Source organism: Abramis brama (genome assembly GCF_963993115.1).
Source record: "Abramis brama genome assembly, chromosome: 15".
Lineage (NCBI taxonomy): Eukaryota > Metazoa > Chordata > Actinopteri > Cypriniformes > Leuciscidae > Abramis > Abramis brama.
Genome location: NC_139977.1, coordinates 16,761,137 through 16,777,543, shown reverse-complemented (window position 1 = coordinate 16,777,543; position 16,407 = coordinate 16,761,137). Strand labels below are relative to the sequence as shown.

Here is a 16,407-nt window from a genome sequence, read left to right as displayed (position 1 = left end):
ATATTAAAATATTTGCAAAAAAAAACAAAACAAAAAAAAAACCTTCCACTGCTTGTACTGTCTTATAGCCTATTTATCTTAAATGTAAGTGTACATTTAGATTATATTCAGTGCAATGTAAATTAGGAAGATATCTATTAAGAACTGCTTGTTTAATTGTTTATTTTGTGTTTTAGATTAAGAATTCATGTGTGGTGCTGCATCCAGATGCTGTGGTGCTCAGCTGTTATATCGAACTATGTGAGCCGCATGCCGTTTAAATATCATGGCCTTTGAGCTGGGTCATTGCAGCTATTAATGTCTTGGGCTCCATGAGTTCTGCACACTCAAGCTATTGTACGAGTTGCTGTTCAACTCAAAATACTGGTATTTATCAATAGGCTAATTTACACTTCTATTGTAACAGCTGCGTTAAAAAGAAAACACCGTCTCTTCTTGTTCAATAAGCTTAAACTTAGATTGAAAACGTAATTGGATGATGGCTACGCGCCGACCCCGCCCACTAATTAATATTCATGAGGGAGACTTTAAATAAGGAGAGCCGTCAAAGAGCCATGGGTGCTGTTGCGTGCGGTCTGGTGTTTTACACTCTTACCTGATCCGAAGACGAGACTGCTGTCACCATGTCCAAACCACTGTCAGACCACGAAAGGAAGAAGCAGATTTCTGTGAAGGGGCTCGCCGGTGTGGAGAATGTGTCGGACTTAAAGAAAAACTTTAATCGTCATTTGCATTTCACGCTGGTAAAGGACAGGAACGTATCCACCAAACGGGATTATTACTTTGCGCTCGCGCACACAGTCAGAGACCACTTGGTAGGCAGATGGATCAGAACACAGCAGCATTATTACGAGAAAGACCCCAAAGTAAGTTCATGCATGTCGAGAGTGTACCAAAGCAAAAGCAAGTCCATGCATGACACTACTGCACCAAAACCAAAGACTTGTAAGCAATTAATAGCCTAACTACATCCGTCAGTGCATCTCTAATAACATGGCATCTGTGCAGGGGCCATGCCCTGCTTGACCATTGTTGACCTTTTCTGACCCCTTCTTGAGAGCTCTTCAGGATCAGCAGCACCCTCTGCTAAATATAATCAGGATTCACTTATAGATTAAAAACAAAGTGCAAATGTAACACATCTTTGGTAGTCTAATGTAATTTCTGCAATGACTTTGACTGGCATTAACCTGCAGACCTCAATTCAGGGAAAATGAATGAATATTTTAGCTGATCAATAGCATGATCTGTACATTACTAGCACAAAAAGTGCATCTCCAGATTAATGCATCCTGTCGTGTGCATGCATAAAGCATCTTGATTTTATATTAAACATCTGATTTACAGCTTATTATATTTCATTGAAAGGTTACTAGAGGGACCTTTTGTAAATATTAAAAAGATCAAGCAGCAGTAAAAGTAAAACAAGAATGTGTCAGTACTCAAGGCATCAAAATCTGAATCGGATGACAGGCGATGAAACCACAGCTCAGCATCCCTGACCTTTTCCTCCAGTCTAGCTCGAAATCCCTGGATGGAATTGGTGTCTAAGATATAAAGGTCAAAAGTTGCTCCCTGAAAGAAAGGTCACTGTAGAAACCTATATGGGAAGAGGTGAGTAATTCAGCCTCATAATAAATCAGAGTTATACAAACTTTTTACAGGAATACCATAAATAAAAAATGACATGGACTTCTTTAGAGAGTTCCATTCTGCTCCTGTTCCTGTAAGTGGACTTTAGCTGTAAACCTTGACTCAAACATTAGAGCTCCAATGAGGCTCATGACTGTTTCCGTGAAAATGTGATTGTGGAAGTGACTTTTGGATGCTAAGAAACTGCTGGTGTGGACAGAAGTTTGTGGTTTACCTGGACATTGCCATCTGTTTCATAGTTTTTAACATCATTAAAAACTTGCACAACACATTGGTCTGCACTCAGAACTTCTTCATTAGCTGCTTTACAGAATAATATTACATACTCTGTAACCTTTTCTGCTGACCTCACTGCTGGTTATTTTTGCTGGAGTCAAAATGCCACTGTTATATAACACCATTGACCTTCCCCAATCTCTGGCTAGTCTGTTTCAGCCCGTAGTGCCACCACACACCCACACTCACCTCCACTGTCTCTTTCTCTCTCTTGCTTTTCATACCCAGCACCAAAGGAAGGCCTAAAATGTCAAAGGCTACAACAGGGATGGTATCGGATTGCCATGTGTTAAATTATCCCTCTGTCAGAAAGTATTAAAATAGTCCTTAATAAAGTCTAAAAATAGTGCCTAGGCGGAGGATGGTCCATGGAGAGCTTAACTTGGTTACCCCAAATCAATATATTGAAATTACTTAACCATTACGTAAGCAATGTCATGTTCCTTATATATATTTATATAAAGAAATATTAACACTACAGTAAGGTTTCAGTTAACTTCACTAGTTAACATGAACTAACAATGAAGAATACTTCTTAATCATTTATTAATATTTATTGATGTTAATTTCAACATTTTAAAAATAAAAAAAATTTATGCATAAGTTAAATGTACTACATGAACAAAAAATAAACCTTTAAATTTTTTCTAACATTAAAGATTAATAAATGCTTAAAAAATAATTGCTCCAAAAATGACTCCATTACAAGTCACTCTTAAATGTCATACCGCCGGTTTCACAGATGAGGCTTAAGCCTAGTCCCAGACTAAAGTGCATGTTTGAGCTGTTTCACCGGCTGCTTGTTCTCGTATATGAAACACGGTTCAGCAACTACCTGCCAATGCACTTCACGTAAAGTAGCCTTGTTGACAAGTTTGGGTGAGTAAGGGCAAAATGCAGAAGAAATAGTACCTTCAATGCCCTGTAGTAGACTACTTTAGTAGCAGAAATAAACTGCTGCAGAAAAAGTTAGGTGCCATGCAAAATGTAACAAATTATTGCATTTCTCATCACAAATGTATTGGTATGCTGCTCGAAATTCATTGGCCGACGGCATCCATGTTTTTTGAGATGCGTGAATGTCCTCATAGACAATCCGTGGCACCTTGGACAAACCAGTTTTCAAGTCCATCGTACTGACTGTGGCATAGTAGATATAACCGTTTTCATGTTGTTGTTTTTTTTTTTTTTCATTTTATAGTGCCACTAAGTGGCCAGTCACTGCATCCTTTTTCATGCTACCACAGACTGAGCCCAATACGTAGTTGTACCAAGTTTGGTGAAATTATCTTATTCCATTCAAGAGGGATAGCCGTTTTTGTAAAAGTGGTCATGCCCACTTCAAACATTTTGGTGTCCCGTCACTGACGTGAATTGAAATTTTGACCTTTTTTTTCAATAATTATTATTGACAATCAGACTCCAGAGAATTGTTCTGCACTGGTGTGATTCTGATCGGGCAAAAAACCTAGGACTAGTAAGCAAAAGTAGGTTTTTCAAATATGCCTTGAGCCAAGGATTCCAATGATATAAGACACTTGAGCCTGCGACAAACAGTTTAGGAGTTATGAGCCATTCCATACTTTTGCTCGCTATAGCACCACCATCAGGCCACTTGGGGCGAGCCTCGATGATGTTGTAGACGGGTTTGGACTTGCGGTTTGGTCTGCCTGATCACTTTTAGCTGATCCTTGGAAATTCTAACAATTACAATAGGGTTTCACCACTACACGCTTTAACCCCTAATAATAAACACAAACAACGAATAACTCCTGATTAACTCTGTCTTATCCTTCTTGTGTCTGTTAGCGTGTATATTACCTTTCCCTGGAGTTCTACATGGGCCGTACCTTGCAGAACACTATGGTGAACCTGGCCCTGGAGAACGCTTGTGATGAAGCCACATATCAGGTAAGACAACACAACGAAGCCAGTGTATTGCTTTAGATTATTGTTTTGAAACCAATTAATGATTACACACCTTGTTCCACAGCTGGGTCTGGACATGGAAGAGCTGCAGGAGATGGAGGAAGATGCTGGACTGGGAAATGGAGGCCTTGGCCGTCTTGCTGGTGAGTAATCTGACCTTAGGTTTGAAAGAGAAACCATCATTCTAAGTATATGGATTTTTTAAACTTTGCACAAGAAAGTCAGAGAATAGTGGAACAGCCTGATTTTGAAACTTTCAAAGCTACAGAACCTTTCTCAAGCATGATAAATCTGTTTCTGAAAAGTCGCCCTTGGTCTCTCTCTCTTTCTGTTAGCTTGCTTTCTGGACTCTATGGCCTCTCTTGGCCTGGCTGCCTACGGTTACGGAATTCGTTATGAATTTGGTATCTTCAACCAGAAAATCAGCAATGGCTGGCAGGTAGTTTAAATGACCTTTAATAGTTTGACTTGATTTGAAAAACAAAACAAAAAGAAAAGATAAACAAACCTAAACAAAATCTAAACAACTGCCTAGCAATCACCCTTTCACATTCACATTTTTTTCCATTTGTAAACATGCATAAATATTACTTAATTAAACATGTTTACTCTGCACGTATCTTGAAATCTGTATAATATCAATGATCGACAGGTTGAAGAGGCAGACGACTGGCTCCGCTACGGTAACCCATGGGAGAAAGCCCGTCCAGAATATATGCGTCCAGTGCACTTTTATGGTAGGACAGAGCATCACCCAGATGGAGTGAAATGGGTTGATACTCAGGTATAGCATCACCATTCATAAAGCTGTACGTTTGTGTGTGTTAATACTATATTTATAAATCCCTTTTATATTGTTTACCCAGGTTGTCTTGGCTTTGCCCTACGACACCCCTGTACCCGGATACAGAAACAACATCGTAAACACCATGAGGCTGTGGTCTGCTAAAGCCCCATGCGATTTCAACCTGAAAGACTGTGAGTGCCAGTGACAGTTATCATACATGCTGAAAACACCAGCATAGACCATACTAACCAGCATACTAAGGCCCAATATACTTCAAGCGTAATTGAAGAACGAACAGGTGTGTGAGGTCATTTCCAACAAAATCAGGCCAAAACTAAGTTAGTTTGGAGCTCGTTTTTGGGAGTTTGAAACTACTTGCCAAAGTGAACTTCCTGCAAAAGTTCTCTCTGGCAGTTGTTTGTGACTTCTCTTATAAAACAGCCTTTTTTTTCCGTGTAAACTCTAAAAATAGTAAACTCTTAAAATAGTACAAAACAAATGTTTAAGAGCAAATATGTTGAAGATTAGCCGATAGGCCGTAGATTCGTTAAATGATAAGCCCACAAAAGCCGTTTATTCAGTGTAGTGAAGGCATTCTTCCATTGACATCCATAAAAAAAAAAGGCCTTTGGTCTCCTTCTCTGTGTACCGTAGCGTTAACAGGCGTAATGCTTGTAGGCTTGCCTTTAAGTAGCTTTGACGTAATAGTGTGGCTCTGAGGCTCTGCCATCTTTGATGTTGAAATTGAAGTTGTAAATCTAATTTAAAGCGACACTGACACTTTTTCCATGTTTTATACTGTAAAGATGTTTGATTTAAAGAAATCAATTGTACAAAATGCTATATAAATAAATGTGGTGCTATATATATATATATATACACTCACCTAAAGGATTATTAGGAACACCATACTAATACTGTGTTTGAACCCCTTTCGCCTTCAGAACTGCCTTAATTCTACGTGGCATTGATTCAACAAGGTGCTGAAAGCATTCTTTAGAAATGTTGGCCCATATTGATAGGATAACATCTTGCAGTTGATGGAGATTTGTGGGATGCACATCCAGGGCACAAAGCTCCCGTTCCACCACATCCCAAAGATGCTCTATTGGGTTGAGATCTGGTGACTGTGGGGGCCATTTTAGTACAGTGAACTCATTGTCATGTTCAAGAAACCAATTTGAAATGATTCGAGCTTTGTGACATGGTGCATTATCCTGCTGGAAGTAGCCATCAGAGGATGGGTACATGGTGGTCATAAAGGGATGGACATGGTCAGAAACAATGCTCAGGTAGGCCGTGGCATTTAAACGATGCCCAATTGGGCCTAAAATGTGCCAAGAAAACATCCCCCACACCATTACACCACCACCACCAGCCTGCACAGTGGTAACAAGGCATGATGGATCCATGTTCTCATTCTGTTTACGCCAAATTCTGACTCTACCATCTGAATGTCTCAACAGAAATCGAGACTCATCAGACCAGGCAACATTTTTCCAGTCTTCAACTGTCCAATTTTGGTGAGCTCGTGCAAATTGTAGCCTCTTTTTCCTATTTGTAGTGGAGATGAGTGGTACCCGGTGGGGTCTTCTGCTGTTGTAGCCCATCCGCCTCAAGGTTGTGCGTGTTGTGGCTTCACAAATGCTTTGCTGCATACCTCGGTTGTAACGAGTGGTTATTTCAGTCAAAGTTGCTCTTCTATCAGCTTGAATCAGTCAGCCCATTCTCCTCTGACCTCTAGCATCAACAAGGCATTTTCGCCCACAGGACTGTAGCATACTGGATGTTTTCCCTTTTCACACCATTCTTTGTAAACCCTAGAAATGGTTGTGCGTGAAAATCCCAGTAACTGAGCAGATTGTGAAATACTCAGACCAGCCCGTCTGGCACCAACAACCATGCCACGCTCAAAATTGCTTAAATCACCTTTCTTTCCCATTCTGACATTCAGTTTGGAGTTCAGGAGATTGTCTTGACCAGGACCACACCCCTAAATGCATTGAAGCAACTGCCATGTGATTGGTTGATTAGATAATTGCATTAATGAGAAATTGAACAGGTGTTCCTAATAATCCTTTAGGTGAGTGTATATATGTATGTATGTATGTATATATATATATATGTATATGTATATGTATATGTATATGTATGTATATATATCCCAAATAGACACACCTAAACCAGCTAATTTAGTTCTTATTAGGCATACTAGAAACTTCCAGGCAGGTGTGTTGAGGCAAGTTGGAGCTAAACTTTGCAGGACAGTGGCCCTCCAGGAGCAGGTTTGGACACCCCTGCCTTAAACCATCCAATCTGGACTCTGTCTTACATGTTCTCCTTCCATCCTCAGTTAATGTTGGTGGCTACATTCAGGCCGTGCTGGACAGGAACCTGGCTGAGAACATCTCTCGTGTGCTCTACCCCAATGACAACGTCAGTAAAAACACAATAGGTCCTTAATTTAAAGGAAAAGTTCACCCAAAAATTAACATTCAGTCAATATTAAAATTTTGAGGAAGATGCTATTTGCTTTTACAATGTATGCTTTTACAAAGACTGAGGCTTTCAAACTTTAAAAAGGGCCTCAAAAGCATCATAATACCATTCAATCTCTGGGTCAACTATTCCATTAAGGACAGCCATAGTTTTGACACAAGTGGTCTTTAAGCACCTGCCTGAAGCTTTCGGTCCCTGTCTTCTTGTAGTTTTTTGAGGGTAAGGAGCTCAGATTGAAGCAGGAGTATTTTGTAGTGGCTGCGACTCTCCAAGACATCATCCGCCGCTTCAAGGTTTCCAAGTTCGGCTCCAGGGATATTGTGCGCACAGACTTCAACACTCTGCCTGACAAGGTCAGCTCCATTCACCTATCTTATACATATATGAAGATCTTCTAAAGTCTCATTGAAAGATGTGTGTCTTGACGTTTCTTTCAGCAGTGAGAGGTGTGGGTGTCACAGCTCTGCTTTTCTTGATCTTCTTTTGACTGCTTTCAGGTGGCCATTCAGCTAAACGACACACACCCTGCCTTAGCCATCCCTGAGCTGATGAGAGTGCTGGTTGATGAGGAAAAACTAGCTTGGGAGAAGGTTTGAGATTTGTGAATTTTTTTTTTTTTTTTTTTTTTTTCATTCCTTCAAGTTTCATACAGCACTAAAAGGCCACAGACTCATAACTCTAGAGGGCGACAGAGTACAGACAAGCTCAGATCTCAAAAATGATACTGAACAGTGAACAACACCATCATTACATTCACTATATTACTTTTAAAATGATATTTGTTTTGTTCCTTATTTATAGCTAACATTAAATAAAAGTGTTTTAAAATCCCAAGTTACTCTTGATATAAATGAAGTCTACTGGATAAATTGTAAGCCAAACTGTAAACTCCCTCACTCTCTGCAGGCATGGGACATCTGCGTTAGGACCTGTGCCTACACCAACCACACTGTGCTGCCTGAGGCTCTGGAACGCTGGCCCATTGACCTCTTCCAGTCCCTGCTGCCCCGGCACCTCGAGATCATCTACGAAATCAACCGCCGCCACATGGAGGTCCAGCTTCAACACAACACAAAACTATAACACACTTTTACACTACACCAGAGAGCCAAGATTTGGCCATTCAAAAGTTTTGAGTCTGTAAGATTTTTAAGCAAATCTTTTAATGCTTTGATCTGTACTTGATCTAAAATATTATTGTGAAATATTGTTACAATTTAATTATTTTCTATTTCAATATATTTTAAAATGTAATTTATTCCTGTGATGGCAAAGCTGAATTTTCAGCATCATCACAGTGTCACATGATCCTTCAGAAATCATTATAATATGCTGATTTGCTGCTCAAGAAAAACTAGTGCTGTCAAATCGATTAATCACGATTAATCGTATCTAACATAAACGTTTGTGCTAATATAATAAATGTGTATATACAGTATATGTGTGTTTGCGTGTATAAATATATACATATTCTGTACATAAGCATATATACATATATATTTATATATTATATGTCACATACATATATTATATAAACACAAACTTTTATGTTAGATGCGATTAATCACGATTCATCGATTTGACAGCACTAGTTTTCCACAATTATTTGATGAATAGAAAGTTCAAAAGAACAGCATTTTTGACAATATTTTGTAACATGATAGAAGTCTTTACTGTCACTTCTGTTCAATTTAACGCATCATTGGTTAATAAAAGTATTTCTTTCCTGCTGATAGATACCGTAACATCAAAAAGCGTGTTTTGTAAGCGTGTTGTATACAGAACAGTCTGTTTGTTGTTATAGCGCGTGTCCTCTCTTTACCCCGGTGATGTGAACCGTATGCGCCGCATGTCTCTCATTGAGGAGGATGGACAGAAGAGAGTCAACATGGCTCATTTGTGCATCGTTGGCTCTCATGCAGTCAACGGTGTGGCACGTATCCACTCCGACATCCTCAAAGCTACCATGTATGTATTCAAACACACATACACACAAACCATGTTAATCACAGATCTTTACATACAATCTTAACTAACTTGTGGTATTAAATAAATTCACACGATATGTCATATGACAGCTTTCTGTTCCTCGATAGTCTGACATTTAAGTCACTGGATCATTAAGTCAGTGAACTGAACTTGCGAATTGAATCAGTGAACAAATTGTTGTTTTGAGATTGTGCAGTTTATACGGTTCACTAAACAGACTGAACGATTTGTTAATGAAATGTTTTTACAAATCACCCGGTCACAGTCGTTCTCAGTGAATAATTGACTTAAATTTCTATTAGTTTCTAATGACATGAGGGTGAGTAAATTCCTATTCCTTTACTAAATAGATTCAAAGACTTCTTTGAGATGGATCCAAAAAAGTTCCAGAACAAAACCAATGGTATCACCCCTCGCCGTTGGTTGGTGATGTGCAACCCTGGTCTGGCTGAGGTCATTGCAGAGGTTGGTGAGCTTCATAACTTGTTTATTAACATAACTGACTGCGACTGTGACAGCAGCTGTGTCTGCACTAATTGCACTTTTATATAATGTATAATGTCATGGTGTGATAGTCATATTCCTGCTCTGACTTTCTTTGGCCTGCTCAAATCTTAGAGAATCGGAGAGGACTTCATTCGTGATCTGGATCAGCTGCAAAAGCTTCGTAATTTTGTCAACGACGAGGCTTTCATTCGAGATATCGCCAAAGTTAAACAGGTTAGAAATTATGAAAATGTGGCCCATATCAACTACCCAGTGGGTTTTGGAATTTAAAATGGATTTTTTTCTTGATGTTCGCACCTCTTCCAGGAGAACAAGCTGAAGTTCGCTGTGCACCTGGAAGAGCACTACAAAGTAAAGATCAACCCCAACTCAATGTTTGACCTTCAGGTGAAGAGAATCCATGAGTATAAGAGGCAACTGCTCAACTGTCTACACATTATCACTTTCTACAACCGTGAGTGGCTTCTGCACTTTAAAGGGATAGTTCACCCAAAAATTAAAAAACATCCTGTCATTTACTCCCTCTCAAGTTGTTCCAAACCTGTATACATTTCTTTGTTCTGCAAAGGAAGATATTTGGGAGAATTTTTGTAACCAAGCAGATGGGGTCTGAAATCTGCTTGGTTACAAACATTCTCCCAAATATCTTCCATTGCAGAACAAAGAAATTTATACAGGTTTGGAACAACTTGAGAGGGAGTAAATAATGACAGATTTTCATTTTTTAACTCCTTCATGTCCCCTTCTCATTATCACTATCAGTCAGGTGTATTTTTTGGAAGAGAAAATAAACATACATAAAAATTATATTTTATATTATAAAATAAAATAAATTAAACATTTCCCCCCTTTTTACTATTGCTTTTAGTCAGGGTTGTCTTCTCTGAGAAGTTTTTGACATTTTTGTAAGAGAAAATAAGCATAAATTAATTAATGAAAAAATATTTGTCCCTTTACCACTATCACTATCAGTCAGGGGTGTTTTCTTATATAAAATATATGAGTTATTTCTATTTTGCAGGTATCAGGAAAGAGCCTAACAAGCAGTGGACCCCAAGAACAATTATGATTGGAGGAAAGGTAATCTTACCACATCAAGTGACTCCAATGCAGTCAGATTAGCATGAATATGTTTGTTTAATTATTTTGTAATATCTGAATTGTTTTATGTTATAATGTTCTGCTAAATCTTTCCCAGGCTGCTCCAGGCTACCACACAGCTAAAATGATTATTCGTCTCATCACAGCTATTGGTGAGGTGGTAAACAATGACCCGGTGGTGGGCGACCGCCTCAAAGTCATTTTCCTGGAGAACTACAGAGTTACCCTTGCTGAGAAAGGTGCCAAATTACAACATTTGAAGTGTCTTGATATTATCCAGGGGCGCCGGAAGGTGTAAAGATGGAGTTATCATATAAATTAAATGTGCATTTGTCCACTGGCAAAGACAAAAACCTCACAAATAACATTTCATGACACACTTTTACATTTATAAAACACATACACGATCAATGTAATAGAGAATTTCAAATGTTTAAGTTATTTTATTTTATTTTTAATCATACCTTGATATTTTAATAATATAATTTAAGTTTTGATAATTGGAGATGAGCTTTACTACAGAAACAATATTCAAATTAATACTAAATGTGATTAATTAATTAAAAAAATGAAAATAACAGGCTGGTTAAAACATTGCAGCATTGTAACTCTACCTGCCCATCTTCGGTTCCTCACTTTAAAACTCATTCCAGTGCCACTTATACTGCCTTATATTCACCTGAAAGTTTGAGTCATGTGTTCATGAAGAATATCCTTGTTTTTGTCAGTGATCCCAGCATCTGACCTGTCCGAGCAGATCTCCACAGCCGGCACAGAAGCTTCTGGAACAGGCAACATGAAGTTCATGCTGAATGGAGCTCTGACCATCGGCACCATGGATGGAGCCAATGTGGAGATGGCAGAGGAAGCAGGAGATGACAATTTCTTTATTTTCGGCATGAGAGTGGAGGATGTCGAAGCCATGGATGCTAGAGGGTTTGGGAAAAAAATACTATTTTTAATACTAAATAAAATATTAAACAAAAAAAAAAATTGTTAGAATTTTGTGATATAATAATAAGGACTCACACAGTATATGTATGTACTGTATGTGACATGACCTCCTTCCATCTGGCAGATACAACGCATCCGAGTTCTACAATCGTATTCCAGAGCTGAAGCAAGCCATGGACCAGATCTCTGGAGGGTTCTTCAGCCCAAAACAGCCAGACCTCTTCAAGGATATCGTCAACATGCTGATGCACCATGATAGGTAGACAAATAGGAACAAGAGACATTCACGTACACATTACCACAAACACAGATAGTCAGTCAAAGACACCATTTTTTCCCTGTTGTACAAGGAAAACATACAACTCCCAAGATAGGCAATATTTTTTACTGTAATTGAAAATTGTGCAGCCATCCATCCTGGAAACAAAATTCTTTCATTTTCCAAATGATTTGTATTTTCCTTCGTTTTAACAACTATACACAATATATATTGGGAGACAATTATAACTTATAACTAAAGGAACTACTGAACCTTACACATCATTTGCTGTTCATCTCACAGAGAGTTTATTTGAAGTCCATTCAAAAAATCTTATATCTGGGTCTTTAAAGAAATAGACACATTTTAATATAAATAATATGCTGCTGTAGAACATATTTTAACTACATTTGTATATGAATCATGTTTTTTTTTGCCGCACAGGTTCAAGGTGTTTGCTGACTATGAAGACTACATTAAATGCCAAGATAAAGTCAGTGCATTGTATAAGGTAAGTGTGCAAACTGTTTTTGTTGTTACATTGTCAAACAAATTGAGAAATTATGAACCTTGATCATTTATAAATATCCTCCTGTTGACAGAAACCTAAGGAATGGACCAAGAAAGTCATCCTCAACATCGCCGGTTCAGGCAAGTTCTCCAGCGACCGCACCATCTCCCAGTACGCCCGTGAGATCTGGGGTGTAGAGCCCAGTCTGGAGAAGCTTGCTGCACCTGATGACCCAAATTAAACCAAGAACAACCTGTATGATCAAGCAACGCTAGATGCTCCCTTAACATGAATCTTGCTCTTTCTTCCTATGGCAACCCGAACGTAATCTGTCAATCTTCAATCTTAAATGTTCTGCCTCATTCACTTCACAAACAATCAATAACTTCAACAAACTCAATGTTCAACAGGTAACATCTATATCAGCATTATTCAGCAAAAACCAGGGCTGTATTTCCCAAAAGCATCGTAGATCGTAGAAACTATTGGCATACATGGTCCATATGGCCGTGTGTTACACCTGGTATTAAGATGTGTTTTGTTTGATCGGATAACAAGTAGACGAGGCAGACATATACCTGTTTACACCTGGTGTTTTAATCCCATCTCTTTTGTCCACTTTCAAGCACTTCCGTCCTGATTTTTCAATCTAATGGACAAAAACTCGACGAACACGCCCGACGACGACAGAAAACAGAGTACAGTAGCTTTCATTTATGCTCTGTGAGTGCGTGTTAGAAATCAGGAATGGTGAGAGAACATTGTGCTTGGTATGTTTTTCGTCTTGGGTCAAACCAAACTTGGGTCTCCAGCCAACAAAGTTTAAATCCTGTCTGGCTAGCACACTTCCCATAATGTTTATGCTTTAGGTCAGTAGATGGAGAGTAGGCGGTCTTTGCTACTGTTTAAACACATTCGACCACATGAGCATTTACACTACGTAAGCAATGCAGTCGAATGCGCTTTAGACTCCTTTTACACCTGTATTTAGCGTTGTCCACTTGTGATCCGATCGACCAAAATGCATCTTAATTCCAGGTATAAACAGGGTCTATTATCTACATAGGCTCAGTGTTGGGGAAAGTTACTTTTAAAAGTAATGCATTACAGTATTGTGTTACTCCCTAAAAAGTAACTAGTTGTGTTAGTTACTTTTTTGGATTACATTACTTTTGCGTTACTTTTTCTAATTTTTTTTTTTATAACAACAAAAAAAGTTATTTTGAAACACAAATGTGATGTTTATTTAAATGAAAGTTCAGTCCCAAAGACATTGCTTAATAAAGTGAGATTAAATGCATAAAGTATATTTGTATTCTTTAACATATTAATTATTGCAGGTTTGCATAATATTCTGAGTTTGGATTCGACTGTTTTTATTCATTTCGAGGTATACTAAATCTGTTTTTGTGCAAGTGAGTTGAGTAAATGCTTTCTCACAGTTAGATTAGAACTACAATGACCATCATGTTCAGACAGCGCACACAACACCTCTGCACTTACTTATTTGAAAAAGGAACTCAAAGTAAAGATATTTTGTTGTAAATGTAAAAGTAATACGTTACTTTACTTATTACTTGGAAAAAAAGTAATGTAACTTGCGTTACTTGTAATGTTACCCAAAACACTGTATAAGCTTAAGATGCTTTTGGGAAACGCTCTGAATTGCATATTCAGAATGAGATGAGCAAAAATCACATCCAAGAAGGTTCTTGATGTTATATTTGGGTTTTGAAATTCAATAGATGTTTTTTTTCCTCATCTAAACTGTGCAAACACTGCATACTTGGAAGGGGAAAAAAAATCCAATTAAATCCAATCTCAAACACTGTTGCATTTGGCTGTTAGTTCTTAAAGGATTAGGAGCATGCTTAAAATGACAAGATTGTCAGTAATGTGTGTAAAATGGCTGGTGTAGGGGGTTACGGTTGCTTTTAAAGCGAGGCAGTAAGCAGTGCTCATATGTATGTGAATCTTCACTTCTAACACTTTTTGGATTGTGTAATGTGTAAAAGTCACAAAAATCATGCACTTAAAACTCTCTCATTAGCTGTCATTAATAATCATAACCAGCCATCCCAAATACAAGGCCTTTTTTCAATTATTGTTGTTAAAGAACAACAAAACTGTGTAATAAATTACAAATAAACTGCTTGGTTCTGTTATTTATCTCACCAGTTTGCTAAGAATGAGAATAAGTGTTATGTAAACACACACTCATTGACCCATTCATGCTGGGCACTTTAGTATTTACCCACGTGTGAGCAGTCTCGCACACACTCTTGCATACAAGCAATGTTTGAAATCAGGGGTCAGTTATGCTATGCGCTGCCAATAAACAATCTATTTGACACGCATTACTGTAATGGGTAACCAGCAATGTCTAGAGCTTGGGTACACCGCCACGATTGCGTGAGGAATGCTAAATCCACCCCATTGCACCTTCAACCTTGAGGTCATCTCACAAACTGGCAGGGGAACGCAAGAAACTGGCTTGATCTGTCACAGTGTGTTTCAAGCGAAGGTCTACGCTGAGTTATTTGCTCTGGCAGCTGGTGTTGCTCTTCACTGGAGCGATTTGGAGATAAACGGGTCCTGACTTTCCATTCACACTGCAGAACGGGGGCCACTGGATTATCGCAGACGTCTGCTGCTTCACTTTACAACATTCTGTGCAAAAATGTCTGTGGCTAGAATGAATGTGTGATGTCAGTTCCCCTCAAGTTAATGCAGGTGGAGTTCATCACATTAACTGTGAATAACTTCAATTTACGTCTGTCAGTCTTATTCAGCAAAAACTGATGATTCAGGATTCTGGTCATTCTAAGTCTATGCAACCACAAGGGCTGCGTCCGTAAAACTTATTGGGAGCTGACTTGTTGCCTCGATGACTTTGTTGGCAACGTTTGCGTACAAAGGTACCTCAAGAAACTGATTTTGGACAGACTTCTGAGGCAGGGTAACGGTTTAATGATCTACAGCAAAATAGAGTGAGCTTTGCTGATAACTAAGCGAATATTTAATTACTACAATAGTAATTTCTCACTGGAAATGACATCAGAAGTGAATCATCAGAAATCACCATCTTTATTTTTTGACTTAACTGTCATGGAAAGCACAGGATTGTGGGATATCAAAGGTAGTGAAGAATACAGCTATGCTGCCTTCAAAAATCAGTCATTTACATTTGGCAGACGCTTTTATCCAAAGTGACTTGCATTGCATTTCAAGGTACACATTTACATTCTTATCAGTTCTTGCTTTCCCTGGGAATCAAACCCATGGCCTTGGCGTTGCAAGTGTCAACACTCTACTGTTTGAGCTACAGGAAAGCTCTCCTTCTCATCTCCTTCATCTCTGATCAGATGAAGGGATCTCAGGAGACAGGAAGAGAAGCTAACACTGGATTCGGACGTGCCTTGATGCCTTTCTACCTTGGAAAGTCAGCATTTCTACACTTTGACACAAAATATTTGTTGTTGTATCATAAATGCATACACATCAATACTGGCCACTTTACCTTAGGGAACACATTCAGAAGCCATCTTAGGAACCCCCAAGGGAAATTTGAGAATAAATTTTGTCAGGGTTCTGTCACTTCTGTCTAGTCTATTTCTTGGTTTAAAGTCAAGTCAAGTCAGGTCAAGTCTCCCCCCTCGTGGTAGTTTTTGTTTGTGTTTTTAATTAAATAAAAGCCAATCAACTCTGCACCCGAGTCATCGCTCCTTTCACCACCTCCACACCTGACAAAATTTACTTTCAATGTACGTTCAGTATTATTTTTTATTTTTTCTAGAGAGTTATTTCCTTGCCACTGTTACCTGTAGTTGCTCACTAGTCACAGCACTGTGGAACTGCTTTGGAACAATATTTAATATTTAAAGTGAAATGCTTATATTCTAATACAGGATTAGGAAATATGCACTGTTGACTTATACAAAG

The 16,407-nt window shown here is 38.5% G+C and overlaps 1 protein-coding gene across 1 annotated transcript; it reads left to right on the top strand.

Moving 5' to 3' along the window:
• Positions 1-534: 534 nt before the first annotated feature.
• pygma (phosphorylase, glycogen, muscle A) lies at positions 535-14,617 on the top strand. Its single transcript, XM_084136564.1, has 20 exons — positions 535-866; positions 3,739-3,840; positions 3,923-4,001; positions 4,194-4,297; positions 4,511-4,642; positions 4,725-4,836; positions 6,999-7,081; positions 7,354-7,497; positions 7,642-7,734; positions 8,051-8,197; positions 8,949-9,112; positions 9,484-9,598; positions 9,752-9,853; positions 9,947-10,094; positions 10,662-10,720; positions 10,839-10,980; positions 11,470-11,677; positions 11,820-11,954; positions 12,399-12,465; positions 12,557-14,617. Exons 1-20 carry the CDS (start codon positions 624-626, stop codon positions 12,704-12,706), a joined length of 2,529 nt encoding a protein of 842 aa, XP_083992690.1. The 5' UTR covers positions 535-623; the 3' UTR covers positions 12,707-14,617.
• Positions 14,618-16,407: the final 1,790 nt, after the last annotated feature.